This window comes from Protopterus annectens, chromosome 1.part2, assembly GCF_019279795.1.
Source record: "Protopterus annectens isolate FY-2018-M chromosome 1.part2, PAN1.0, whole genome shotgun sequence".
Taxonomy (NCBI): domain Eukaryota; kingdom Metazoa; phylum Chordata; order Ceratodontiformes; family Protopteridae; genus Protopterus; species Protopterus annectens.
In genome coordinates, this window is record NC_056727.1 from 1,236,777,354 (window position 1) to 1,236,804,361 (window position 27,008).

At 42.2% G+C, this 27,008-nt stretch overlaps 1 protein-coding gene across 3 annotated transcripts in view; it reads right to left on the reverse strand.

Annotated features, from left to right (window-relative positions):
• EYA3 (EYA transcriptional coactivator and phosphatase 3) overlaps positions 1–27,008 on the reverse strand; it is a 1,396,180-nt gene that overhangs the window by 894,896 nt on the left and 474,276 nt on the right. For 2 of the 3 annotated variants that reach the window (XM_044060111.1, XM_044060110.1), the window contains exon 5: positions 9,207–9,281. The exons of the other annotated variant lie outside the window; for it this stretch is intronic. In XM_044060111.1, the coding sequence (XP_043916046.1) occupies positions 9,207–9,281 (75 nt within the window). The remainder of the gene's footprint in view (positions 1–9,206; positions 9,282–27,008) is intronic. 3 annotated transcript variants of the gene reach the window in all.

Sequence of the window (27,008 nt, forward strand, 5' to 3'; positions counted from 1 at the left end):
AGGCAGCCTCCTTCTACCCAGGATTTGAAAGATGGTGTCAAGTGCTCACTATCATTCTCTCCCATCCAGTTCTTCCAGCACCTGTGCCTCTAGTTAAGCCCGGTCAGTCTGGGGCACAGTAAGGGCTTTCCCCTCTGTGCCATGGGTAAGACTAACTTGAGCAATCTTTAGCAGTTTAAGTGAAATAAGTAAACATATAAATGAAATAATGCAGATTTAAGTGCATGCATCTTTCCAAACGAGAACACATTCAATAATTTTATGTATATAACAATGCAAATAAAAGAGAAAAAATATAGATTTTATTTAAAATAAACTGGCTTGACAGCTGCAAAGGTGATCACCAAAAGCAAAATTCCTTAAAATCAAAAGTCCATGGCCAAATTTAAATTATAAATGCAAAGTTATTTCAAGCACAGAAGAATGACAAAAGCAAAGCCTAACAATATCGTAAATGTAGTGCTGCTAACATTCTCCACCGCTCAGGTCCAGAAACAGCAATTCCATTAAAGGATAACAACGGGATTCTATTATTAATCGTTCAACTTCTCTGTCCTTTTTCTCCCCATTTACTATCCCTGCTATCAATAAACAATACAGCAGACCATCTCCACTAGAACAGTACCTTACTGTACTGCAGTGGTTTCACTTTCAAAAAACTTTTATCCCACCCTGGAAAAGTCTCCAATTCATTGATGTCATCAAGGCCACTGAACACAGAAGTTTTCTGGGCAATTCCCTCCCTAAACTGACATCACAACTGTCCTAAAAACCCACCCATGCCGTCATGTCACAGCTCCCTAAGGCTAGGACAAGGAAACAGTACAAGAGTCAAATCTCATGTTGTGAGCTGTCAATCACAGCAGGTAACAGCTCAAATTACCGTTAGCACTTTGATAGCTAGGGAAGTTAGGTGTGAATGGGGATGGGAGATGAGAAAGTAATACAATTCAGGCTTCAGAAAAGACTGGAGTTAAGCAATTATGAAAAGCAACAGCAGTAAAAAGCACTTTGAAAGTCTGTTCTGTGGCATTTGCAATGTGTGTTTTAAGAGGTCATTGAATGGCAAGAAATGTTACTTAAAATTGACTGAAAGACAGCAGTGCATGCATGTAAAATCAATGTATTGACAGCAGCTTTAGGAAAAAAGAGGCCTCAGTGATGCCTTGTGGGATACCTAGAGGTAATACTTTAAAAACTGAGACCTATAGAAAATTTCCCGAATATAACACTATTCTCCACGCCTCCAGCTTTCATCCAAAACACATTGCAAAAAACATTCCCAAATCCCAATTTATCAGAATGAGAAGGAATTGCTCTGACAATGCCAGTTTTGGTCATCATGCTCAAGATTTGTGTAACAGGTTTAAGAATAAAGGCTATAATTCAGGTTTTGTTACTATGGCTTTGAATCATGCCTCAGGGTTACAGAGACCAAGTTTATTAACGTACAAACAAAAACCTAATATGAAAAGTACATTGCGTCTTACCACCACATATGGTAGAAATACCAACACCTTTATCAACATCATTAAAGGAAACTGGAATATACTGGAATCAGATGTTAAAACCAAATCCATTGTACCAAACACATGTTTGTTTTCATTTCGAAAAGGTAAAAATTTAGCAGGATACTTTAATCATTACAAACACCATTCTGAATCTTCTTTATCCAATTTATATCAAACGACCATTTTGGGTGATAAACTCATTGGCTGTTTTCCTTGTGGTCATTGTGTTAACTGCAAATTCATAACAAAAACAAAAGAGTTTACCAGTAGAAACAGTCATAATGTGTTCGATATAAAATTCTTTGTCAATTGTAACACGGATTGGGCCATTTATATGGCACATTGTAACTGTCATTCATTTTATGTTGGGCAAACTTCACGACCAGTTAGGCTACGGATATCAGAACATTTGAGTGACATTAGATGTAAAAGAACATCTAATGCATTATTCAAACACACACTGATACATAATAAAGCTCAATTTCGTTTCACCATTATTGACAAAATTATTGGTGATAGAAGCAACAAAGGGGGTTGGCACACTAAACTTGACCTAAAAGAAAAGAAGTGGATCACCAAACTTGGTGCTCTGTTAAATCCAGGATTAAATGAACATTTATAATATACTATAATAAATATAACAAACATGGATTTAACACAAAATTTTCTACACATGATATGTCATTATATTATTATTTTTTGTTTTCATGTATATGTTTTTTGCATTTATTATTGCAATATTAGATATATTATCATGTTTAATATTAATGAGTTTGATTGATTGATCTATACAACCAATCATTGAATTGTATGTTGTATATAAACACCAAATTTTTCTGAATGGGTTCTGTTGGTATACACTGAAGAAGGCTGGGTTTGAACCTGGGCCGAAACCGGTATGTGTGGGACCTACTTGGTGTTTTGGTAGTTTATTAATGCTTCAATAAACTACTTTTCACAGTCCGATTTTTGTTGCTGGCGTTCACTTTTGTTATACCTAGAGGTAGACCAAACAATCAGAAATACTTCAAGATGCCAGACCCCATGTGGTCAGATTCAGAAATTACGTATAAAAACATTTAAAAAACTAAGTCTCAAAAATGGTGTTAAAATGTGGGAAACACCAAACCATGATGAAATAAACATGTTTTCTAAGTCTGTGAGTGCGGTTCTCCTTTAAATATAAATCCAACTCCAATTATGCCATGGCCCCACAAGTACTGGATTGTAACAAACATATGAAATATGAATGAAATCCATAACTGCAACAAATAATCCCAAAAAGCTCAAAGGAGTAATATAATCAGAGCATCTGATGGCATTTTTGACCTAGTTGAAGTACTAGAATTCCTCTACATGGCAAGTGATTTTCCTGGAAATATCTCAGATTTACCAAATATCAAAGTTCATAGCAACCTACATAAAATGGACATAATAGAAAATTGCACTGGAAGCTAAAAACAGCAAACCAACATATGACAAGTCAAAATTAGAAATCTAGAATGCTACAAAGTAGTAGCGTAGACAGCAATTTAGTAATAAAACAAGGAAAGGCAAATAAAGTACAGTTTTGTACCTACCATAAATGTAGATGTCCGACAGGCATGCATCTGCAGTCCTTACAAATGGGTTGTCCTGTCGTCAGGCAGCCCTTCGGTCGGCCGGATTCCAAAGTCTGGGTCTGGCCTCGGCTGGTGTCGCACTTCACCCGACGTCATAGCTGCAGTTCTTCGGGTATAAAGGCATCAGCCGACACCATTTTTCTCAGTGTTTCTTGCCCCAGATGCCAGGTGCCCTCTAGGAAGGCTAAATTTGGATAAATGCAAATGGTTCCAAATAGTAGAGAGCAAACAAAAAATAAGCATGCATGTACATATATACAAGCAAATACACCATAATAGATTCCCCCAGCTAGCTACAAGATGGGCAAATACCCTAGGAGTACCACAGAGGGGAAGGAGGGTGGGTACTCCTGACTGCAGATGCATGCCTATCGGACATCTACATTTATGGTAGGTACAAAACTGTACTATGTCCTTCAAGGATGCATCTGCAGTCCTTACAAATGGGTAGAATACCATAGCCAAACTGGGGGAGGAGGAGAAATAAGATTATGGTGTAGTTAAGATCCCTTGCAAAACAGCAGTGGCAAAACCTGCTCGGGATCTGGAGTATAAAGGTAAGTTATAATGCTTGGCAAATGTATGCACGGAGCTCCAAGTAGCAGCCTCTAAAATGTCTTTGGTAGCCACTCCTCGTAAAAAAGCTGTGGTAGTGGCTGTAGCCCTTGTAGAGTGAGGCCTGATGTTTTCTGGAGTTTTCTTCCCATGGTAGGAGTAACAAAATCTAATGCAATTTCCTATCCACTTAGAGATTGTCTGTTTTGAAATTGCTTTTCCTTCCATTCCTGTTGCATATGCTACCAGTAGCTTGTCAGTTTTTCTGTTGCTCTTGGTCCTGTCCAGGTAGTAACGTAATTGTCTATGTACATCCAAGGTATGCAACAGTCTTTCTCCCCTGTTCTGTGGGTTGGGGAAGAATGTAGGTAGGTGGATAGCTTGATTTAAAGATACCCTGGAGACCACCTTTGGCATAAAAGTAGGATTAGTTCTCATGGACACTCTATCTTGATGGAAGATCAGGAAGGGCTGTACTGCCATTAATGCATGTAGCTCAGATACCCTTCTTGCTGAAGTGATTGCAAGCAGGAAAGCAGTTTTCCATGATCAGTATTGTAATTCTGCTGTTGTTGCTGGTTCGAAAGGAGGTAGTGTCAACTTTTCTAGCACAAAGTTCAAGTCCCATGCTGGCAATGGTGGCTTCCTAGGTGGTTTTACATTTTTAATTCCTCTCAGAAACTGCCTGAGCAGAGGATGTGAGAAGACTGGAGGATCCAAGTTGTATTCTGCTGAAATGGCAGATGCATGAATCTTAATGTAAGAATAGGACAGGCCGTTGTGGAAGAGCTCTGCCAAGTATTCCAGGATGTTAGCTATGTTTACCAGTGACACATTCCCTCCTTTTGCTGTACTCCAAATGAGGTATCTTTTCCATTTTGCTGAATAATTTATTTCTTGTTGAGGGTCTGCGAGCCTCCAAGATAATGTCTTTAACCCTTTGAGATAAATCTGGGTTATTTGGTCTTATGCAATGTTCCAGGCAGCCAGCTGCAGTGTTTTCAGGTTTGGATGCAGGGTTTTGAAGTTGTTCTGTGTTAACAGCAAGGGAACTAGGGGCAGAGGCCATATTTGTTCCCGAGACATACTCCTCAGTAATGGGTACCAATGTTGCCTTGGCCAGTCTGGAGCTATCAGGATGATCCTTGGACGGTCTTCTTTGATCTTCAATAGCACCTTGTGCATCAAAGGAAGAGGTGGGAATGCATATGCTGTCAGGTTTTTCCAACTGAAAGATAGGGAGTCCACTTTCCAAGCAAGTGGGTGGTACGTCCTTGTGCAGAATTTTTTCAGTTGGTGATTGTGTGGGGATGCTAATAAGTCTATTTCTGGTAGTCCCCATTTCCTTGTAATGGTTTTGAAGATGTCTGGATGCAGCATCCATTCGTGGGCATCCGTGGCAGTTCTGCTTAGGATGTCTGCTAGTATATTTTCGTTTCCTGGCACAAAAATTGCTTGTAACTGAATGTTGAAGCTCAGTGCCACATTCCAGAGGTCCATTGCCATCCGGCATAGAGGGTATGAATGTGTGCCTCCCTGTTTGTTGATGTACCACATAACTGTGGTGTTGTCCGTCCTTATCAGCAGTTGACCCTGTCGAAGAAATGGTCTGAATGCCTGAATTGCCAGTTTTACTGCCAGCATTTCCTTTTGATTTATGTGTAGGTGCAGCTGGTCTTGAGTCCATAAGCCTTGTATGCATTTGTCCAGCATGTGTGCCCCCCAACCGAGGTCTGAAGCGTCTGTTGTGATGGTCTGGCTTGGTTGAGTGCTGTGGAAGGGCAGTCCCCTGTTTGTTTGACAGGCCTGAGCCCACCATTGGAATTCTTGCTTCAGGCATGGAATTATTGGAATTTGGGTTACTAGGCTGTGCTTGCGCTGAGACCATAAATTCCTTAGGTACCACTGTAACTTTCTCATATGTAGTCTGGCATGTGGAATCAATATTATGCAGGATGCCATGTAACCGAGAGCTTGCAGGATTTTTCTTGCTGTTATCTGGTTCTGCTTTGTTAATGCCATGAAGTAGAGAGGGAGTTGCTCCTGTTTTTCTACTGTCAGGAATGCCATTTGTTTTGATGTGTCCAGATCTGCACCCAAGAAGGTTATCCTTTGGGATGGTATCAGCCTTGACTTTTTTATACTGACTGTGTATCCCAGGGCTTGTAGTAGATGAATGACCCTTTGTAAATCTTTTGTTAATTTGTTTTTGTTGTCCGCTTGTAACAGGCAGTCGTCCAGGTAAGGGTAAATTTGAATTCCCTGAAGCCTGCAATGAGCCATTACTGATGCCAGGCATTTCGTGAATACTCTGGGCGCAGTAGATAAGCCAAAGGGCAATGCTGAGAATTGATAATGCTCTGATCCTGCAAGAAATCTGAGGTATCTTCTGCAATTTGGTCGTATAGGGACGTGCAGGTATGCCTCCTTGAGATCTAGAGTTACCAGCCAAGACTCCTTGCCCAGCATGGGAAGAAGCTGCTGTAGGGTCAGCATTTTGAATTTTGGAACAATGAGGTATGTGTTTAAAGTGGACAGGTCGAGAATAGGCCTCCATTGGTTTTCTTTTCTTGGTACCAGGAAAAGTCTGGAGTAAAATCCTTGCCCTTGTTCCATAGATGGTACCCTTTCTACAGCTCTCATCCTTAGTGAGTTATTTGTTCTAGAGCTTCTGTCTTCTGATTTGGAGGTAGGTTTGGCATTCCTCTCTTCCTTGGTAGAGTATGGAAGTGAAACCTGTAACCTTGGTCTATTGTCTGTAAAATCCATTTGTCTCCTGTGATGTAATGCTAGTTTACTGAAAATAAGGCTAGCTTCCCGCCTAAGGGTGCCTCTAGTTGTTCCCTGGTAGGCGGTGCCAGAGCCAAGTCACTGTGATTGTCCTGTGGAAGTGGTGGTGGTGGCTGGATCTGTGGCTGTACCTCGCTGGTTGCTAATCTGCCACTGACGTCCCCTGTAGGCACCTCTGGATTGACCCCTGCCTCTTGAGCGTCTATTCCTGCCTCTCGGAGCTCTGGAGGTGTCTGGAAAGGACCAATTCTTGGAAGGCCAGTTCCTGCTAAACCTTGGAGGCTAGACCTGCAAGAAATCCTTGACTGTCTGGGCAGATTTTGCTTTCTCTTCCACCTTCTTCAGCACCTGTTGTGCAGGGGAACCAAACAAATTGAGCTTATCCATGGGAGCATCTAGAAGCTTTGATTTAACATGGTCTGGTAAGGACTGTTCTTTTAACCATGCATGTCTTCTGATCACTGTGCCAGTCATGGCTGATCTAAAGGAAGCCTCCAGTGCATCATAGCCGCATTTTAAGGAATGATTACTGACCTGCTGAATGTTATGTACCATTTCCTGTACAGATTTTTTGTCTAATGGTTCATTCGAGGACAGTTTTTTAGTTAACTGGTCTAACATAAATTCCTGATACTGAATCATGTGGAATTGACAGTTCAAGGCCCTAGCTGAAAGAGTAGCAGAAGTGTAAACTTTTTTACCCCATCTCTCTAAGGCCCTAGATTCCCTTTCAGAGGGAGGGGGTTTTTGGTAGAGGTAGCTGCTACAGCCTTGGGTCCCTGGGAGATAGTTTCGGGATCTGCAAAAGGGGCCTTATACAAATGATAATGTGTGTCCGGAACCCTGTAGTACCTATCGGGCTTAGCAGGGGCCGGAGGAAGAGAATCAGGAGCAGTACAAGCATCATTAAAAACATCATCCACAACAGTAAGTACTGGAGGAATGGCTAAAGGCCTATGCTGTGGCAAATGCAAAAAAGTTCTAAGCCTTTTCCTAGAGTCTGAAAAATCCTGGCCCTGCCATTGAAATTGTTCCCTCATAGCATGCAAGGTTTCCCCAAAAGAAAATTCCTCAGGCGGAGAGGCAGAAGGAATGGACTCTACTGCATCAGAGTCCTCATAAGGAGAAAAAGGGGCCTCTGGAGGGTCTGAATTATCTGATTCATCAGAGGAGCCATCTGAAGAAACTGGCTCAGGGGCTCTACTCTAGTCCTCTTCTCTGGAGGTGGGTGAGAGGCCCTGTCTGGAAGTGGTTGGGATCCCCGGATCAAAGAAATGAGATCCTTTGCTAGACTAAGCATTTGTGAACTAGAACTGGGCCTGTGAGAGGGGGTCTTAGCAGGCACAGTTTTGGCAGTTTTTGCTGCTTTAGCCCTGGCAAAGGCCTTAATCGACATGGATGCAGGAGGCCTAGCAGCTCCACGTGCAGGGGTAGAAATATCCAAAGGGATAGTATCTGATAAATCCTGTGAACCTGCAGGAGCAGGTGGGATTTCAGTAGCAGATTCAGCTAAGCTGGATGAGGGCTCGGTAAGTGGCAAGCTTTCGGCCGAAGGAAGAACCGTGGAATCGGTTTCAGCCGAAACCGAGACACTCGCGGTTGGCTTAACCGCGGTTTCGGCTGAAACCGCGGGCCGCGAGTGTAGGTCCTTTTCCTTGCGTTTTTTAGAAATTTGCGTAGTCGGAGCATCCGACGGCATAATGTAAGCAAAAGCGGAGCCGAAAAACTCTTCAGCAAATTCAGACCGACGTCTAAGCGTTCGTCGGTTGAAAGAACCACAGGCTAGACAAGCTGCTACGTCGTGGTCTGGGCCTAAGCAAGGTAAGCAGTAAGAGTGGAAATCTTTATGAGGTATTTGTTTCCCACAATTTAAACAGTTATTCACTTTTTCTGACATCGGCTGAGGCAAGAAAGAGTCCCCAATGGGGTACTTAGCTTTTTAGAAGTCTTTGGTACTTGTAGTAGTAATCTCTGGTTCTGACCGACCGGCACTTGCGAACAGCTTCTGCTTCGGGCGCCACGCGGCAAGAAAGACTGAGGAAAATGGTGTCGGCTGATGCCTTTATACCCGAAGAACTGCAGCTATGACGTCGGGTGAAGTGCGACACCAGCCGAGGCCAGACCCAGACTTTGGAATCCGGCCGACCGAAGGGCTGCCTGACGACAGGACAACCCATTTGTAAGGACTGCAGATGCATCCTTGAAGGACATCTAGACTAAATGTAAACTATCAACATCCAAACACGATGCAGAACATATAATGCCAAACAAGACTTGGAAAACTGAAACCAGGAAATGACAGTCATCTGCCATCTTGGACCAGTAATAACAACAAGTGGGGTTTTGCCAATGCATAACATGTTTTATGTTAACTATGTCACATCTTCCCTTCATGGAAGCAGTACTTTAAGCGAGTCAAGTTTGATGAAAATACTCTGGATATCCTTTTTTCAACTGGTAGACTGACAGCTGTCATTAAAGGAAGTCAAAGAGATCAACAGCAGAAATAAATAAGCACAAAACTGAATTAATATTTATCAATACTAAAGGTGATCAAATGACAATATTTTAAAGGCAAAGACAGATAACATCACAAAGGTAGCAAAGCATTCCATAAAGTACAATTTTCACTCATTTAATGAATGGGTCCTCAAATTACAAATGCATTCTTAAAACAAAACAAGCCATTATGGAATGCTAAATAAACTGCTTAGAGGCACATACGTACCTGATCCCACTAAGCAGTTAGAAACACTGGCAGGCATATGTGTACCCTCTTCACCATCTACTACTTCAGCTTTAACTTTAAAAGAAAAAGGAAAAAATGCCACTAGTTACAGATGCAAACTATCAAACAGGCAAAAGAAAGAAAACCTCACTGATAATTTAGTCTGTTTTCACATCAGTGGCAAAAATGCTTCAGTATTAATTTATATTACCCTCATCAAGAAAAACTGAAGTATTTTCTGGGACTTTTTGAAGTGGAAAAAGACAGACAATAAATGTAGATAATTTCTACATATGAATGGTACAGAAAAGTCACACAGTCAAAATTGCTGTTGTGTTGAATTTTATAACTGAATTTCAGTAAAGTGAGCGTATCTGTAAAATAAAGAACATTGCAATGATAAAGTTATATAACTGAAGTAACATTTCAGTATTACAAAAAGCTAACAGTACTTTTGCAAAACTATAAAAGTCAGTGCAGCAAATGATTCAGATCACACAGCTCTTTTAAGAACTAATCCTAAAGCAAAACAATCACGTAGTTTAAACATCATTTTGAAGTACAGGAGAGAAAAGACAGAGACAGTGGTGACCAGATCCTGTGCCTCTAAAGGACTTGCACTGTACGAGGAGTACCTTAGACCTTAAAGAAATAAGACCAGCAGTCTTCTCAAATTAGGGAGGTGATAAAGAAAAAATTAGATTTCAAAGGGTGTTCCAAATAAAATTAACTTGAATTCTGTTAGACTTCATAACATGCTTTTATAATATGTAAAGCAATTCCAAAGAAAAAATAAATAATTTCAAAAATGTTACTGAATAGATAAGGCAGAGTGACTGGATACAGCAGGACTAGCTCACTAATACAGACAGGAAGGTTAACTGTGTGGACCATCTCTGTGAAAGTTGCTGAGATAAAAGGGAGAGAGAAGCCAGGTCGTCTGAGCCCTGTGAAACTGGCTTAAAATGTTCCAGAATGTGCCAGTGCTAGACAGATGCACTAAGCAGACCTATTACTTACTCTGGTTCCTGGATAGAATGTCTTCTAGAAAGGGTTTCCATCCATACCCTCCTATGTCCATGAAACTTTTAATGAAGTTTCCCATTTCCTCTTACAGCCTAAAAATATCAGCAAGTGAACTGGAAAGGTTTAAAATTGTCCCTAGGCATGTGTGCAGTGCAAGTCTGGCCGGCAATGGAGTGGTATACCATCCCAGAATGATTTCCATGGTACGCCCACTGTTTGTCAGGAGAGGCTCCTCTTGAATGTAAACCTTTACAAGGTAAACTAAATATTAAAAAATGGATGAATAAATTTCAGTTCCGCACAATCACTGAACTCTCCAAGTTGGTGAAGAGAGTAACCATGAAGGAAATCATAAAGATGGTCTATTCCAACATCTCCTTTTCCGTACTTTGGTGAGGAAAATAAAAGTAAAGATGGCTTCTGATGTGAGGAGATCATTTTTATCTGAAAACACAGGTGACATGTCCTTTGATTACGGAGGGATGGCTTTCAGGTAGTTCTTGATCCGTTTTCCTTTACTGATTAAAGATATCATGGGGTTGTCTGCACTGTGTTATAATGCTGGCATTACTGGGTTCGCTGCAATTAGGTACAATGAGGGCATATGACCAGTATAAGTTGTGGAAGTGTGCACCTACTAACAATTCAACACCGTAAGACATCAAAGGGGCACTAGTTGAGGGGCATGGGTAAAGCATACGAAAACATGGAGTGCGATAGTCCAAGGACCCATACGTCCAGGTCTCACCTGAAAATGTAACTAAATATGCAGCACTGGCAACAGCTGGGACCAGGAGATCCTAAGGTAAATAAAAGGGATAAAAAAAAATGGTTTGTTTCTCACTAAGCTACACAGTATGCTTACTTGTTTATGACACACATGCCTAATCATTTTACTAATACAACACCAAAAAGCACATCTGTGTAAGAAACTCATCATAACAGATGATGTTTGAATAAGATCACCATTGCAGTAGTAACCTTTGGGATCTCAGCCACATGCAAAGTCCAAGATCCAGCTCAGCTTTCAGAGCTCTATACCCTTCGTCACCCATCCTGACAGATTCCTCCTCCCAAGAGACATTACCACGCTCCTAGTATAAACAGTAGCCAACCCACAACATCTTCAGTTCTTTCTTACATCTAGGACCCATACACAGGATAGTCCCTCAGCTAACTGACAGCTCTCTCCCAGAGTATTCAGGTTTCACTTGGTGCTGCAGAACTCAATGGGCTGAACAATCTCGCCACCTGCCCTCCACAATGCCAGGCCTTAGCTAAGAAACTAGTTTCCACTGAAATAAAAAAAAACAGGGTAAACAATTGCAGGTGTGTTTGTGGGGGGTGTAGAGTAATGACTGCTGAGCCTGGGTAGCACATTGCATATGGTGATGTTGTCTCTATTAGTTACAGATCCACTGGGGTTGCTTTTACCAGAAGCTGTCACATAACAGAAATGAGTTTCTAAATAAGAAGCAAACAGCCTAACCAGACAGAAGTGTCTTGAAGTTTGAGGCAGGCAGGCAAACCAGAGGGAGGCAACTCTTCATGACCACTAATAACAAAACAACTGCATCTAGAAGGACATCATGGCTACCACCTCTTGAGGGAGTCAGACTGCTGACCTCTGAGTGTAGAAAGGCTTCTTGAAGTGTTGTACACAGAACTGTGCATGAAAGACAACCTTGGAAGACTTTCCTGAAAATTGAACAAATGGTAGGACTGATGTCTTGCAAAGGAGAAACTAATGGAATTACTCCATTCTATATAACAAAATGTCTGAAGGGAAAAAGTCAAGTACTGGCAAGTACATTTTATTTTACTGGCCAGCTTTGGGAAAAAATCATTTTAAGAAGGAATACTAAAACTATATTCTCCGAAAAGAAGCCACATTAAACTGAACTTTGGGAAGCATTGTCACACTGCTGTAAACACAATGGATTTTGTAATTCTTTCATTTACAACAGCATTTTACAGAGCAGCTATTTTATAAGCAGTGCATTCATGCCTAGTTTTTTTGCTGGAATGCCTTTTATTGAAATTGGCTTTATGGCTCTCTCCCTGTGTGGTTCTCACACTCCTGCGAGACAGCGGAAGAAAATGCAGAGTTTCTCATCAGCAAGAAACACACCCACAAAGACGCGACAGAACCACACGGGGACAGAGTGGGGTGCACTGTACGACGAGCATATACACACTCCCATTTCCCTACACCTCTTCCTCCACACACACACACACACATACATGTACACACACACATACATGTACACACACACACATACACTAATTTAGCAATTTACCCAATATGATGTAGGATGGAAGAGTAACAGGAGGTAAAGAGAATCCCAAATGCCACCAGTAATTCACTTGCATTTGACAGAAACAAAGTGATGGTGGGGTTGGAAGTGAGGAGAGCAAATGCAAGGTCTTTTTCTTACAGGTGCAGCTACAGCAAACAGACATTTCCTTATCTAATCACTTCATACCAGACCTCTGTCAGCTTTTAAATCTCAGTGCAAGCCTGGTGCTACAGTCATGCTATCCTCATTAGAATGCAAGACGAGCTCCTTCCTGCACCCAGCCTGTTTTCAGTTCTACAATAATGCTAGCTTAATTATCCAAGGTTCCTAATTAAACGGCCAGAGCTGTAGGGCAGAAAATAGGTAAGCCACTCACATTAACACCATTCTTCAACGGTTCACTCACTGTCGTTAAAAAAAAAATGCAGTTTGATAGCCCTTTGCCGTAAACACACGTTCAGCTGTCAATAGCAGCCACATAACGTAAATCAACTGCACTGACAATGCCCGGCATTTGCCCACATCTGACAAGTACTTACACTTAGCGGGATGCCTGTCGGAAGCACTCCTGTGTACCACTGCCACATCCAAACTCTTGACAAATGTTATGCACCTGATAAACTGTTTATCTGTGCAACTCAGCATGTGAGATAGCTACCTCTGCACAACAAAACAAAAGACATGCTCTCATACAAATGCAGGTGTAGTCTTGCCTGCATAAATGACTCGTCGTGCAACCTTACGGAAACAAACAACCATCCAACGACCGCAAGAAGACCATTCCATGCAACTTCTGGTAACTTGGTAAACTTATTTCACAATGGCCATGGACAAAATGAATGATCAAGAAATCCAAATCAATTTGTGACTTACTAGTATGAGGGTCTGATGTTAACAATGCACAGCTGGCAAGCTTTGTTCAATGGAGAGTATTGCTCAGTCTGCTCCTGGAGGCAGACAGTCTCAGCCGGTAATGCTAAGTACTTTAAGCTGCTTGTGAGCTGATGCTACTGAAAAGCTTGTCCAAAACTTTCATCACGTGCCCTCTGCAGAAGCACACATGCACAGCTGGATCCCAGCTCTAGGTTTGGGAGCTTAACTTCCCTCCTTCAGATTGGTACAAAGTTTGCTGTCAACACTTTCAAGTCTGGAAGAGACTCAGTGGCTTTGTAGTCCGAGGATGAGCAAAAACATCCTGGTCATAACTCTCAACTGTCCAGATTTTTGCCTCCTATTTTTGGCCTTTTTCCCATAAAAACTTGTGGTTTTCTGTATTTTTGTAATAAATCAATGAGGACTGAATTCACTAAATAATGACAGGCATTTCAGTTTCAGACTTCATATCCTTCAGAAAATACATGGTAACACAAGACCTTTTATTCTAGCTTTCTAAGTTTATGTTGTTGTGTCTTTCGGCTTTTCACAGTTAGGGGTCGCCACAGCGGATCTCCGGTCCGCTAATGATTGGCAGTAGAATTTTCATGAACGCCGAGGTGCCAGCTTGACATTCAACCTTCAACGAAGGCACGCCCATTACGCATGTCTTTCGAACACCCACTCAACTGTGGGGAAGACATGCAGACTCCACACAGAAGGCACTCCCCGCACTCCAGCCAAGAATCGAACAGGAGAACCTCTTGCTGTGAGGCAACAACACTACCACTGCACCACTGCGGATGGTCACAGCTTTCTAAGTTTTCTAAGTTTATAACAGCAATAATTAAAATTTATCCTCATTGTTGAGCCTTTCCCCCATTACTTTTGGCTTTGTCCAGATTTTTGTTTTAAGAGGTTGACAGCTATGATCCCACTTGTTTCCACTGCACTCAACAGTCCCTGGTGTTCAATGTCAGTTAAGTTGCAGGCATTTTTCCTTCATTTAAAACTGAAATGCTGACACAGGCATGTTAAACATCTTAATAAATCTGCATTTTGGAATATATATGTATGGGAATATGTCAATACCGGTCATTGTCATACAATTGGGGACAAATTTAAACAGAATCAATGACATCTCTGAAAATAATTAGGGACAATTACAGCCACTTAAAATATTAGTACTATTAACTTAAGACATCAACAAAATAAGAATGCGAATTAATAATTTTCTGAAGTAAAAAGTGTTATTTATTAAAGGTAATCCATTACCTTTTCTCAAAAAGTCATCAATTTTAGGAGGAATTAAGAGGGACAGAGTTTAAAATTAAGTCAAAAAGTACAGTTTTGTACCTACCATAAATGTAGATGTCCGATAGATATGCAACTGCAGTCCTTACATATGGGTTATCCTGCCTCAGGCAGCCCTCGGTCGGCCGGATTCCAAAGTCTGGGTCCGGCGTCGGCTGATGTCGCCTCCTCCCCGACGTCAGAGAAGCTGGGGTATAAAAGCATCAGCCGACGCCATCTTCCTCAGTGTTTCTTGCCCCAGATGCCAGGTGCCCTCCAAAGAAGGCTAAATTTAGATCTGGATAAAAAAGTCCAGACATACACAATAGCAATAAACAGATACACCATAACAGATATCCCCAGCTAAGTATAAAAGGAGGGAAGTGGACCCAATACACAGAGGGGTAGGAGGGAGGGAAAACCTGACTGCAGTTGCATATCTATCGGACATCTACATTTATGGTAGGTACAAAACTGTACTATGCCCTTCAAGAATGCAACTGCAGTCCTTACATATGGGTTGAATACCATAGCAAAGCTGGGGGTGGTAGGCTCTAAGATAGGGATGGTGTAGCTAAAATGCCCTGCAGGACTGCAGAAGCAAAGCCTGCTTGGGATCTGGAATATAAAGGCAGGTTGTAGTGTTTGGAGAATGTATGCACGGAGCTCCATGTAGCAGTTTCTAGAATGTCCTTTGTAGCCACCCCTCTTAGGAAGGCTGTGGAGGTGGCTGTAGCTCTGGTGGAGTGTGGCCTGACATTGGCTGGCACACCCTTTCCATGAAAGGAATAACAGAATCTGATGCAATGTCCAATCCATTTTGAAACTGTTTGTTTGGAAATTGCCTTTCCTTGCACTGCAGGAGCGTATGCTACAAAAAGTTTGTCTGACCTTCTGTTGGCCTTTGTTCTGTCCAAGTAGTAGCGTAGTTGTCTGTGTATGTCCAAAGTGTGCAGCAGCCTTTCCCCTTTATTTTGAGGATTGGGGAAGAAAGTAGGCAGGTGAATTGCTTGATTTAGAGACACCCTGGATATCACCTTTGGCATAAAAAGAAGGATTGGTTCTTAGAGAAACCCTGTCCTGATGAAAAATGAGAAATGGAGGTACTGCCACGAGGGCCTGTATCTCCGAAACTCTTCTTGCTGAGGTAATTGCCAACAGGAAACTGTTTTCCAGGAAAGAAATTGCAATTCTGAAGATGCTGCTGGTTCAAAAGGAGGAAGAGTTAATTTCTCCAACACAAAGTTGAGGTCCCATGCAGGCACTGGTGGTTTCCTGGGAGGTATGATATTCTTTATCCCTCTTAGAAATTGTCTTAGCAAAGGATGTGAAAACACAGGTGGATCACTGTTGTATTTTGCTGAAATTGCTGAAGCGTGAATTTTTATGGAAGAATAGGAAAGTCCATTATGCAGCATTTCTGCCAAGTATTCCAGTATCTGTGGGATGCTCATTACTGATGCATCCTGTCCCTTGTTGGTGTTCCAGATGTTGAATCTCTTCCATTTGGCTGAATAAGTCTTTCTGGTGGAAGGTCTGCATGCTTCCAATAATATCTGTTGAACTTCCTTGGAGAGAGAGATATGGGGAGAAATCATGGAACCCTCCAAGCTGTCAGCTGAAGAGTTTGCAGTTTGGGGTGAACCGTCCTGTAATTGTGCTGAGTCAAGAGTAGAGGCCATTGAGGCAGGGGCCATGGCTTGGTGCGAGTTATGCTCCTTAGTAATGGGTACCAGTGCTGTCTTGGCCAGTCTGGAGCTATTAAGATGCCTTTGGGTTGCTCTGCTTTGATCTTCAGTAACACCTTGGTCATTAATGGTAGAGGTGGGAATGCATAGATTGTTAGAGAGTTCCAGCTGAATGAGAGAGCATCCATTCTCCAGGCTAGTGGATGGTGTGTCCTCGAGCAGAACTTTTTCAGATGATGATTGAGGTGGGAAGCAAAGAGATCTATGTCCGGTCTCCCCCATGCAAGAGTTATTTGTGCAAAAATGTCTGGATGCAACATCCATTCGTGCGGATCCAGGATGTTTCTGCTTAGACTGTCCGCCAGAACATTGTCCCTGCCTGGAACAAACTGGGATTGCAGCTGTATGTTCAGTTTCAGGACTTTTCCCAAAGAGTCATTGTTAGTCTGCAAAGGGGTAAGAGTGAGTACCTCCTGTTTGTTTATGTACCACATAACAGTGGTGTTGTCTGTTTTATTAGCAGATGACCTTGTTGAAGATATTTTCAAGGCCTCGATTGCATGAATTACTGCTAACATCTCTTTTTGATTGATGTGAAGATGCATTTCCTGGGGGGACCATTGCCCTTGAATGCATCTGCCCTCCATGTGTGCCCCCCATCCATGGTCTGAGGCGTCTGTTGTAATGGTTTGGCTTGTTTGAGGTTTGTTGAAAGGCATACCTCTGTTTAACTGGCTTGCTTGAGCCCACCACAGAAATTCCCTTTGTAGACATGGGATGAGTGGAATAATTGCTTCTAAGTTGTGGCTGTGTTGAGACCATAAACTTTTTAGGTACCATTGTAATTTTCTCATGTGAAGTCTTGCCAGTGGAACCAGTAGAATGCAAGATGCCATGAAACCCAGGGCCTGCAGGATTTTCCTTGCAGTCATATAGGTGAGCTTTGCTAGGCTTTTGAAGTAATGTGGTAATTGTTCTTGCTTCTCTTCTGTGAGGTAAGCCATTTGTGATTCTGTGTCTAGTTTGACTCCTAGAAAAGTTATTTGCTGGGATGGCAGTAGTCTTGATTTTTGTAAGTTGACTGTGTATCCCAAAGCCTGTAGTAAGTGAATGACATAATTCAAGTTTTTTGTCAAGGCTTGCTTGCTGTCCGCTTGTATAAGGCAGTCGTCCAGGTAAGGGTATATTTGTATCCTCTGGAGTCTGCAGTGTGCAATTACTGATGCCAGGCATTTCGTGAATACTCTGGGTGCAGTAGATAAGCCAAAAGGCAATGCTGAGAATTGATAATGCTCTGACCCTGCAAGAAATCTGAGGTATCTTCTGCAACTGTGTCTGATTGGGACATGCAGGTATGCCTCCTTGAGGTCCAGAGTAACCAGCCAAGACCCCTTGCCCAGCATGGGAAGGAGTTGCTGGAGCGTCAGCAACTTGAATTTTGGTACAATGAGAAAAGTGTTTAGAGCGGACAAGTCCAATATAGGTTGCCATTGTTTTTCTTTTCTTGGAACAAGGAACAGTCTTGAGTAAAATCCCTGGCCTTGTTCCTGAGTAGGTACCTTTTCTATTGCCTTGATTTTTATCAGTTTTGAAACTTGTAGTAATGCCTCTGCCCTTTGATTTTGTGGCAGGTTGGGCATGCCTGGTCTTGTTGGTAAAGTATGGAAGTGGAACCTGTAGCCTTGGTCTATTATGTCCAGAATCCATCTGTCCTTTGTTAAAATGTGCCAATTTTTTGAAAATAAGGATAATTTTCCGCCTAAAGGTGCTTCTCTTTGAGCCTTGGTCGGCGGTGTGAGAGTCAAGTCATTGAGATTGTCCCTGTGGAGCAGTAGAAGTCCTTGCGCCACCTCTCTGATTAGTCGGTTGCCATTGGCGTCCCCTGTAGGAGCCTCTGTATTGTCCTCTCCCTCGGGCACGTCTGTTTTTTCCCCTTTGAAACTTGTTGGTGTCTGGAAAGGACCAATTCTTAGAAGGCCAGTTCCTGCTGAACCTTGGTGGCTGAACCTGGAGGAAATCTTTGACTGTTTGCACTGATTTAGCCTTTTCCTCAATTGATTTCAACACATCCTGAGAATTAGCACCAAATAGCTTGTGTTTTTCCAGAGGTGCATCTAGAAGCTTTACTTTAACATGATCTGGCAATGCCTGTTCTTTCAACCATGCATGTCTACGTATGACGGCCCCTGTCATAGCTGCCCTACATGAAGCTTCCAATGCATCATAACCACACTGAAGAAAATGATTGCTAACCTGCTGAGTATTATGAGCCAAATCCTGCAAGGCCTTTCTATCTAAAGGCTCAGGAGAGGCTAACTTTTTCTGCAAATCATCCATCAAAAAATCCTGATACTGAAACATATGAAAAAGGCAGTTAAGGGCCCTCATGGCCAGTGTGGTTGAGGTATAAACTTTTTTGCCCCACCTCTCCAGGGACCTAGCTTCCCTGTCTGAAGGCAAAGGATTTTTGGCCGTGGATGTGGCCACCCCTTTGGGCCCCTGGGAAATTGTTTCAAGGTCAACAGAATGGGCCTTAAAGAAATGTTTATGAGTTTCAGGCACCCTGTAGTATCTGTCCGGCTTGACAGGAGCAGGGGGGAGAGAATCAGGAGAAGCACTCGAATCTGAGTACACATCATCCAGTACATCTAACACTGGAGGGATAGCTAAAGGCCTGTGTTGGGGAAGCTTAAGGAATGTACAAAGCCTTTTCCTGGAGTCTGAGAACTCCTGGCCTTGCCACTGGAAATGCTCTCTCATGGAGTGGAGAACTTCCCCAAAAGAAATATCCTCAGGAGGAGAGGCAGGAGGGATAGAATCCTCCGCATCAGAATCCTCGTAGGCCTGGAAGGACTCTTCCTGGGTATCAGAGTGATCTGAGTCACCAGAGGCCTCATCAGAAGAAAGGGTGTCTGTATGCTCAACCCTGGGCCTTTTTTCTTCGACTTCCCCTCACCTGGCTGCTGTGTGTCCTGCTCCTGTTACTAGATCCTGTATGTTATTCTACTGATGTTGCACTGTGAACCAGTTTTGTCCAAACAACAATCTACCTTCTCACACCCTTCTGGAAGCCTCGGAACACTAGGGCACCTTTGAAAAACACTACTATTCTCCCAAAAAGTGTGACCTATAAAAGGCATTTGAACACTGTGAACCAGTTTTGTCCAAACAACAATCTACCTTCTCACACCCTTCTGGAAGCCTCGGAACACTAGGGCACCTTTGAAAAACACTACTATTCTCCCAAAAGTGTGACCTATAAAAGGCATTTGAACACTGTGAACCAGTTTTGTCCAAACAACAATCTACCTTCTCACACCCTTCTGGAAGCCTCGGAACACTAGGGCACCTTTGAAAACACTACTATTCTCCCAAAAGTGTGACCTATAAAAGGCATTTGAACACTGTGAACCAGTTTTGTCCAAACAACAATCTACCTTCTCACACCCTTCTGGAAGCCTCGAACACTAGGGCACCTTTGAAAACACTACTATTCTCCCAAAAGTGTGACCTATAAAAGGCATTTGAACACTGTGAACCAGTTTTGTCCAAACAACAATCTACCTTCTCACACCCTTCTGGAAGCCTCGGAACACTAGGGCACCTTTGAAAACACTACTATTCTCCCAAAAGTGTGACCTATAAAGGCATTTGAACACTGTGAACCAGTTTTGTCCAAACAACAATCTACCTTCTCACACCCTTCTGGAAGCCTCGGAACACTAGGGCACCTTTGAAAAACACTACTATTCTCCCAAAAAGTGTGACCTATAAAAGGCATTTGAACACTGTGAACCAGTTTTGTCCAAACAACAATCTACCTTCTCACACCCTTCTGGAAGCCTCGGAACACTAGGGCACCTTTGAAAACACTACTATTCTCCCAAAGTGTGACCTATAAAAGGCATTTGAACACTGTGAACCAGTTTTGTCCAAACAACAATCTACCTTCTCACACCCTTCTGGAAGCCTCGGAACACTAGGGCACCTTTGAAAAACACTACTATTCTCCCAAAGTGTGACCTATAAAAGGCATTTGAACACTGTGAACCAGTTTTGTCCAAACAACAATCTACCTTCTCACACCCTTCTGGAAGCCTCGGAACACTAGGGCACCTTTGAAAACACTACTATTCTCCCAAAAGTGTGACCTATAAAAGGCATTTGAACACTGTGAACCAGTTTTGTCCAAACAACAATCTACCTTCTCACACCCTTCTGGAAGCCTCGGAACACTAGGGCACCTTTGAAAAACACTACTATTCTCCCAAAAGTGTGACCTATAAAGGCATTTGAACACTGTGAACCAGTTTTGTCCAAACAACAATCTACCTTCTCACACCCTTCTGGAAGCCTCGGAACACTAGGGCACCTTTGAAAACACTACTATTCTCCCAAAAGTGTGACCTATAAAGGCATTTGAACACTGTGAACCAGTTTTGTCCAAACAACAATCTACCTTCTCACACCCTTCTGGAAGCCTCGGAACACTAGGGCACCTTTGAAAAACACTACTATTCTCCCAAAGTGTGACCTATAAAAGGCATTTGAACACTGTGAACCAGTTTTGTCCAAACAACAATCTACCTTCTCACACCCTTCTGGAAGCCTCGGAACACTAGGGCACCTTTGAAAAACACTACTATTCTCCCAAAAAGTGTGACCTATAAAGGCATTTGAACACTGTGAACCAGTTTTGTCCAAACAACAATCTACCTTCTCACACCCTTCTGGAAGCCTCGGAACACTAGGGCACCTTTGAAAAACACTACTATTCTCCCAAAAAGTGTGACCTATAAAAGGCATTTGAACACTGTGAACCAGTTTTGTCCAAACAACAATCTACCTTCTCACACCCTTCTGGAAGCCTCGGAACACTAGGGCACCTTTGAAAAACACTACTATTCTCCCAAAAAGTGTGACCTATAAAGGCATTTGAACACTGTGAACCAGTTTTGTCCAAACAACAATCTACCTTCTCACACCCTTCTGGAAGCCTCGGAACACTAGGGCACCTTTGAAAACACTACTATTCTCCCAAAAGTGTGACCTATAAAAGGCATTTGAACACTGTGAACCAGTTTTGTCCAAACAACAATCTACCTTCTCACACCCTTCTGGAAGCCTCGGAACACTAGGGCACCTTTGAAAACACTACTATTCTCCCAAAAGTGTGACCTATAAAGGCATTTGAACACTGTGAACCAGTTTTGTCCAAACAACAATCTACCTTCTCACACCCTTCTGGAAGCCTCGGAACACTAGGGCACCTTTGAAAACACTACTATTCTCCCAAAAGTGTGACCTATAAAAGGCATTTGAAGTATGTATTTACATTGACTCAACGTAACTATTTGTATGTTAAGTCTTCTAAATTAAAGTCAAACTCTACTTAATTAGGCCAACGAAACAGGCAGACTAGCCAGCAGCTACCCCCCCACCTTTATTTCTTCTTCTACTGCCTTACCCTTGCACTGCGTCCTTTTCATTTCTTCCCGACCCATCCCCACTAAGTTAACAACATTACCACGCCCAGTGTGGCCACTAGGTGGCACTCTTTTTAACCTAACCCTGTAAGGTTTTTTATAACCTAACCCTGTAAAGGAGTTTTTTTTACATATCTGCTATCTCCTACTCAGTCCCTGAAACTTTCAAAACTGTAGCTTCTTCCCTATTACTTTCCTACACCACCTCTGTAAACTACCTGTGGAATACCCCACTCACTGTGTTTTTTACTCTCCTCTTACAGCTATCTTCCACCTTTTCCCCTTACCCCAGCCATCCTACTTATAGCGACTAATAGTTTTCCTTTCTGCCTCTCTACCTTTCTACCTCTGCATACTGTTCAATCCTTCTCCAACCTTCAAACTTACCTGTTCTGTTTCTCTCACTTTTGCTGATTGTTTTTTCCTCCACATTCTGCTCTATTGTCTCTGTTACTTTGCTTCTCCTCTTGGCTATCCTACCCCTTACGTCCTCCCTCCACTTCTGCTCAACCCATACTGATCTTGTCTTGCTTCTTTTTACTGCTGCTGCACTTATTTCCCCTTGTATCCCTACTCCATTTTCTAACAAGTACCTACCAATTCTTCTATTTCTTTTGCCCCATTGCTCTAGCTCCTCCTATTACTCAATCCCAGCTACCTTTCCTTACCTCTCACCCTTGTATCTCTCTCACGTTGTTTTATCTAACTCCGCTTACCTCTTACCCCTCCCCCTTAGCCCCTACCCCCCCCTCCACACATTATAAGTATACCTTACCTCTGGTGCCGCCATCTTTCTTCGACTTCCCCTCACCTGGCTGCTGTGTGTCCTGCTCCTGTTACTAGATCCTGTATGTTATTCTACTATTGTTGGTATGTACTGTTGTACTTATGAAACGTTTCATTGAACATTTATCCGACTGCCTGCACTGTGATTGCAAGTAATTCTGCAAGTAATTCTACTATTGTTTGCATGTGCTGTATTATTTCAGAAATCCATTATTGTACAGTTATCCGACTGCTTGCATTTTAACCTAACCAGCGCCGTCTCTATGTTAGCGCCATCCAAGCGCTGGTGACCACTGCTAGTATGGCCGTTATTTCGGCAATTACTCTCTTATCTCCTTGCCTACTTTCAAAGTAACCTCCAGAGGTGCCTAGTATAAGCGTTACTTAATGCTTAATGCTAGCGACTGTCTTCAAGTGTCGGAATTCTAGCATCATACTTTATGAGAATCTCCGATTCCAGCCTCAAATTTGTAGCCTACATTAGCAAACGCCTGATTGTTAACGCTGCTAGCAGCAACTGTACCTTGTAATTTTCACTTGTATCTACTAGCCTAAGTAGCTAAACAATCCTCCCAATGTGCCTAGCAGTTGCTGATTTTGACTGTTTCACGCTTAGCGACTGTATTTTTCTTGTAATACTGCATTCTAGCTTTTTACCTGTTTGTTGTTTAGCGACTGTGTCCTTTTAAAAGTTGTTTTTCTAGCTACTTACCAAATTTTTATTTAGTGATTGTGTTTTCTCAAGGGTCGTATTTCAGCTAATTACTCCACTTGTAAATTCCCGCTTAATGCTTAGCGACTGTGTTTTCCTAAGTGTCGTATCCTAGCTTGTGTGTACGCTGGATGTTACGACGGACTCCCAAGTTGTTTAAGTGTTCTGAACCTAACTTTGCTTGCTAGCTAGCACAAAATGCTATATTGCTATTGATGGTGTTTCAGCTAATTACTCCACTTGTAAATTCCCGCTCAATGCTTAGCGACTGTGTTTTCCTAAGTGTATCCTAGCTTGTGTACGCTGGATGTTACGGACTCCCAACTTGTTTAAGTATTCTGAACCTAACTTTGCTAGCTAGCACAAAATGCTATATTGCTATTGATGGTGTTAAGAAATGTTAACTGTGAATGTGTAACCTTAATCTAACTGTTAACTGTGATTATAGAATTTTTTCCTATGGTCTTACTACCACCTTTTATGCCTCTTACCTTCTCTCTTTCTCTCTACATGTTTTTTTTACCAGCACTGTGAACCAGTTTTGTCCAAACAACAATCTACCTTCTCACACCCTTCTGGAAGCCTCGGAACACTAGGGCACCTTTGAAAAACACTACTATTCTCCCAAAAAGTGTGACCTATAAAAGGCATTTGAAGTATGTATTTACATTGACTCAACGTAACTATTTGTATGTTAAGTCTTCTAAATTAAAGTCAAACTCTACTTAATTAGGCCAACGAAACAGGCAGACTAGCCAGCAGCTCCCCCCCCCACCTTTATTTCTACTTCTACTGCCTTGCCCTTGCACTCGTCCTTTTCATTTCTTCCGACCCATCCCCACTAAGTTAACAACATTACCGCCCAGTGTGGCCACTAGGTGGCACTCTTTTAACCTAACCCTGTAAGGTTTTTATAACCTAACCCTGTAAAGGAGTTTTTTACATATCTGCTATCTCCTACTCAGTCCCTGAAACTTTCAAAACTGTAGCTTCTTCCCTATTACTTTCCTACACCACCTCTGTAAACTACCTGTGGAATACCCCACTCACTGTGTTTTTTACTCTCCTCTTACAGCTATCTTCCACCTTTTCCCCTTACCCCAGCCATCCTACTTATAGCGACTAATAGTTTTCCTTTCTGCCTCTCTACCTTTCTACCTCTGCATACTGTTCAATCCTTCTCCAACCTTCAAACTTACCTGTTCTGTTTCTCTCACTTTTGCTGATTGTTTTTTCCTCCACATTCTGCTCTATTGTCTCTGTTACTTTGCTTCTCCTCTTGGCTATCCTACCCCTTACGTCCTCCCTCCACTTCTGCTCAACCCATACTGATCTTGTCTTGCTTCTTTTTACTGCTGCTGCACTTATTTCCCCTTGTATCCCTACTCCATTTTCTAACAAGTACCTACCAATTCTTCTATTTCTTTTGCCCCATTGCTCTAGCTCCTCCTATTACTCAATCCCAGCTACCTTTCCTTACCTCTCACCCTTGTATCTCTCTCACGTTGTTTTATCTAACTCCCGCTTACCTCTTACCCCTCCCCCTTAGCCCCTACCCCCCCCCCCCCACACTATAAATATACCTTACCTCTTGTGCCGCCCTCTTTCTTCGACTTCCCCTCACCTGGCTGCTGTGTGTCCTGCTCCTGTTACTAGATCCTGTATGTTATTCTACTATTGTTGGTATGTACTGTTGTACTTATGAAACGTTTCATTGAACATTTATCCGACTGCCTGCACTGTGATTGCAAGTAATTCTGCAAGTAATTCTACTATTGTTTGCATGTGCTGTATTATTTCAGAAATCCATTATTGTACAGTTATCCGACTGCTTGCATTTTAACCTAACCAGCGCCGTCTCTATGTTAGCGCCATCCAAGCGCTGGTGACCACTGCTAGTATGGCCGTTATTTCGGCAATTACTCTCTTATCTCCTTGCCTACTTTCAAAGTAACCTCCAGAGGTGCCTAGTATAAGCGTTACTTAATGCTTAATGCTAGCGACTGTTTGTCTTCAAGTGTCGGAATTCTAGCATCATACTTTATGAGAATCTCCGATTCCAGCCTCAAATTTGTAGCCTACATTAGCAAACGCCTGATTGTTAACGCTGCTAGCAGCAACTGTACCTTGTAATTTTCACTTGTATCTACTAGCCTAAGTAGCTAAACAATCCTCCCAATGTGCCTAGCAGTTGCTGATTTTGACTGTTTCACGCTTAGCGACTGTATTTTTCTTGTAATACTGCATTCTAGCTTTTTACCTGTTTGTTGTTTAGCGACTGTGTCCTTTTAAAAGTTGTTTTCTAGCTACTTACCAAATTTTTATTTAGTGATTGTGTTTTCTCAAGGGTCGTATTTCAGCTAATTACTCCACTTGTAAATTCCCGCTTAATGCTTAGCGACTGTGTTTTCCTAAGTGTCGTATCCTAGCTTGTGTGTACGCTGGATGTTACGACGGACTCCCAAGTTGTTTAAGTGTTCTGAACCTAACTTTGCTTGCTAGCTAGCACAAAATGCTATATTGCTATTGATGGTGTTTCAGCTAATTACTCCACTTGTAAATTCCCGCTCAATGCTTAGCGACTGTGTTTTCCTAAGTGTCGTATCCTAGCTTGTGTGTACGCTGGATGTTACGACGGACTCCCAACTTGTTTAAGTATTCTGAACCTAACTTTGCTTGCTAGCTAGCACAAAATGCTATATTGCTATTGATGGTGTTAAGAAATGTTAACTGTGAATGTGTAACCTTAATCTAACTGTTAACTGTGATTATAGAATTTTTTCCTATGGTCTTACTACCACCTTTTATGCCTCTTACCTTCTCTCTTTCTCTCTACATGTTTTTTTACCAGCACTGTGAACCAGTTTTGTCCAAACAACAATCTACCTTCTCACACCCTTCTGGAAGCCTCGGAACACTAGGGCACCTTTGAAAAACACTACTATTCTCCCAAAAAGTGTGACCTATAAAAGGCATTTGAAGTATGTATTTACATTGACTCAACGTAACTATTTGTATGTTAAGTCTTCTAAATTAAAGTCAAACTCTACTTAATTAGGCCAACGAAACAGGCAGACTAGCCAGCAGCTACCCCCCCACCTTTATTTCTTCTTCTACTGCCTTACCCTTGCACTGCGTCCTTTTTTCATTTCTTCCCGACCCATCCCCACTAAGTTAACAACATTACCACGCCCAGTGTGGCCACTAGGTGGCACTCTTTTTAACCTAACCCTGTAAAGTTTTTTATAACCTAACCCTGTAAAGGAGTTTTTTTTACATATCTGCTATCTCCTACTCAGTCCCTGAAACTTTCAAAACTGTAGCTTCTTCCCTATTACTTTCCTACACCACCTCTGTAAACTACCTGTGGAATACCCCACTCACTGTGTTTTTTACTCTCCTCTTACAGCTATCTTCCACCTTTTCCCCTTACCCCAGCCATCCTACTTATAGCGACTAATAGTTTTCCTTTCTGCCTCTCTACCTTTCTACCTCTGCATACTGTTCAATCCTTCTCCAACCTTCAAACTTACCTGTTCTGTTTCTCTCACTTTTGCTGATTGTTTTTCCTCCACATTCTGCTCTATTGTCTCTGTTACTTTGCTTCTCCTCTTGGCTATCCTACCCTTACGTCCTCC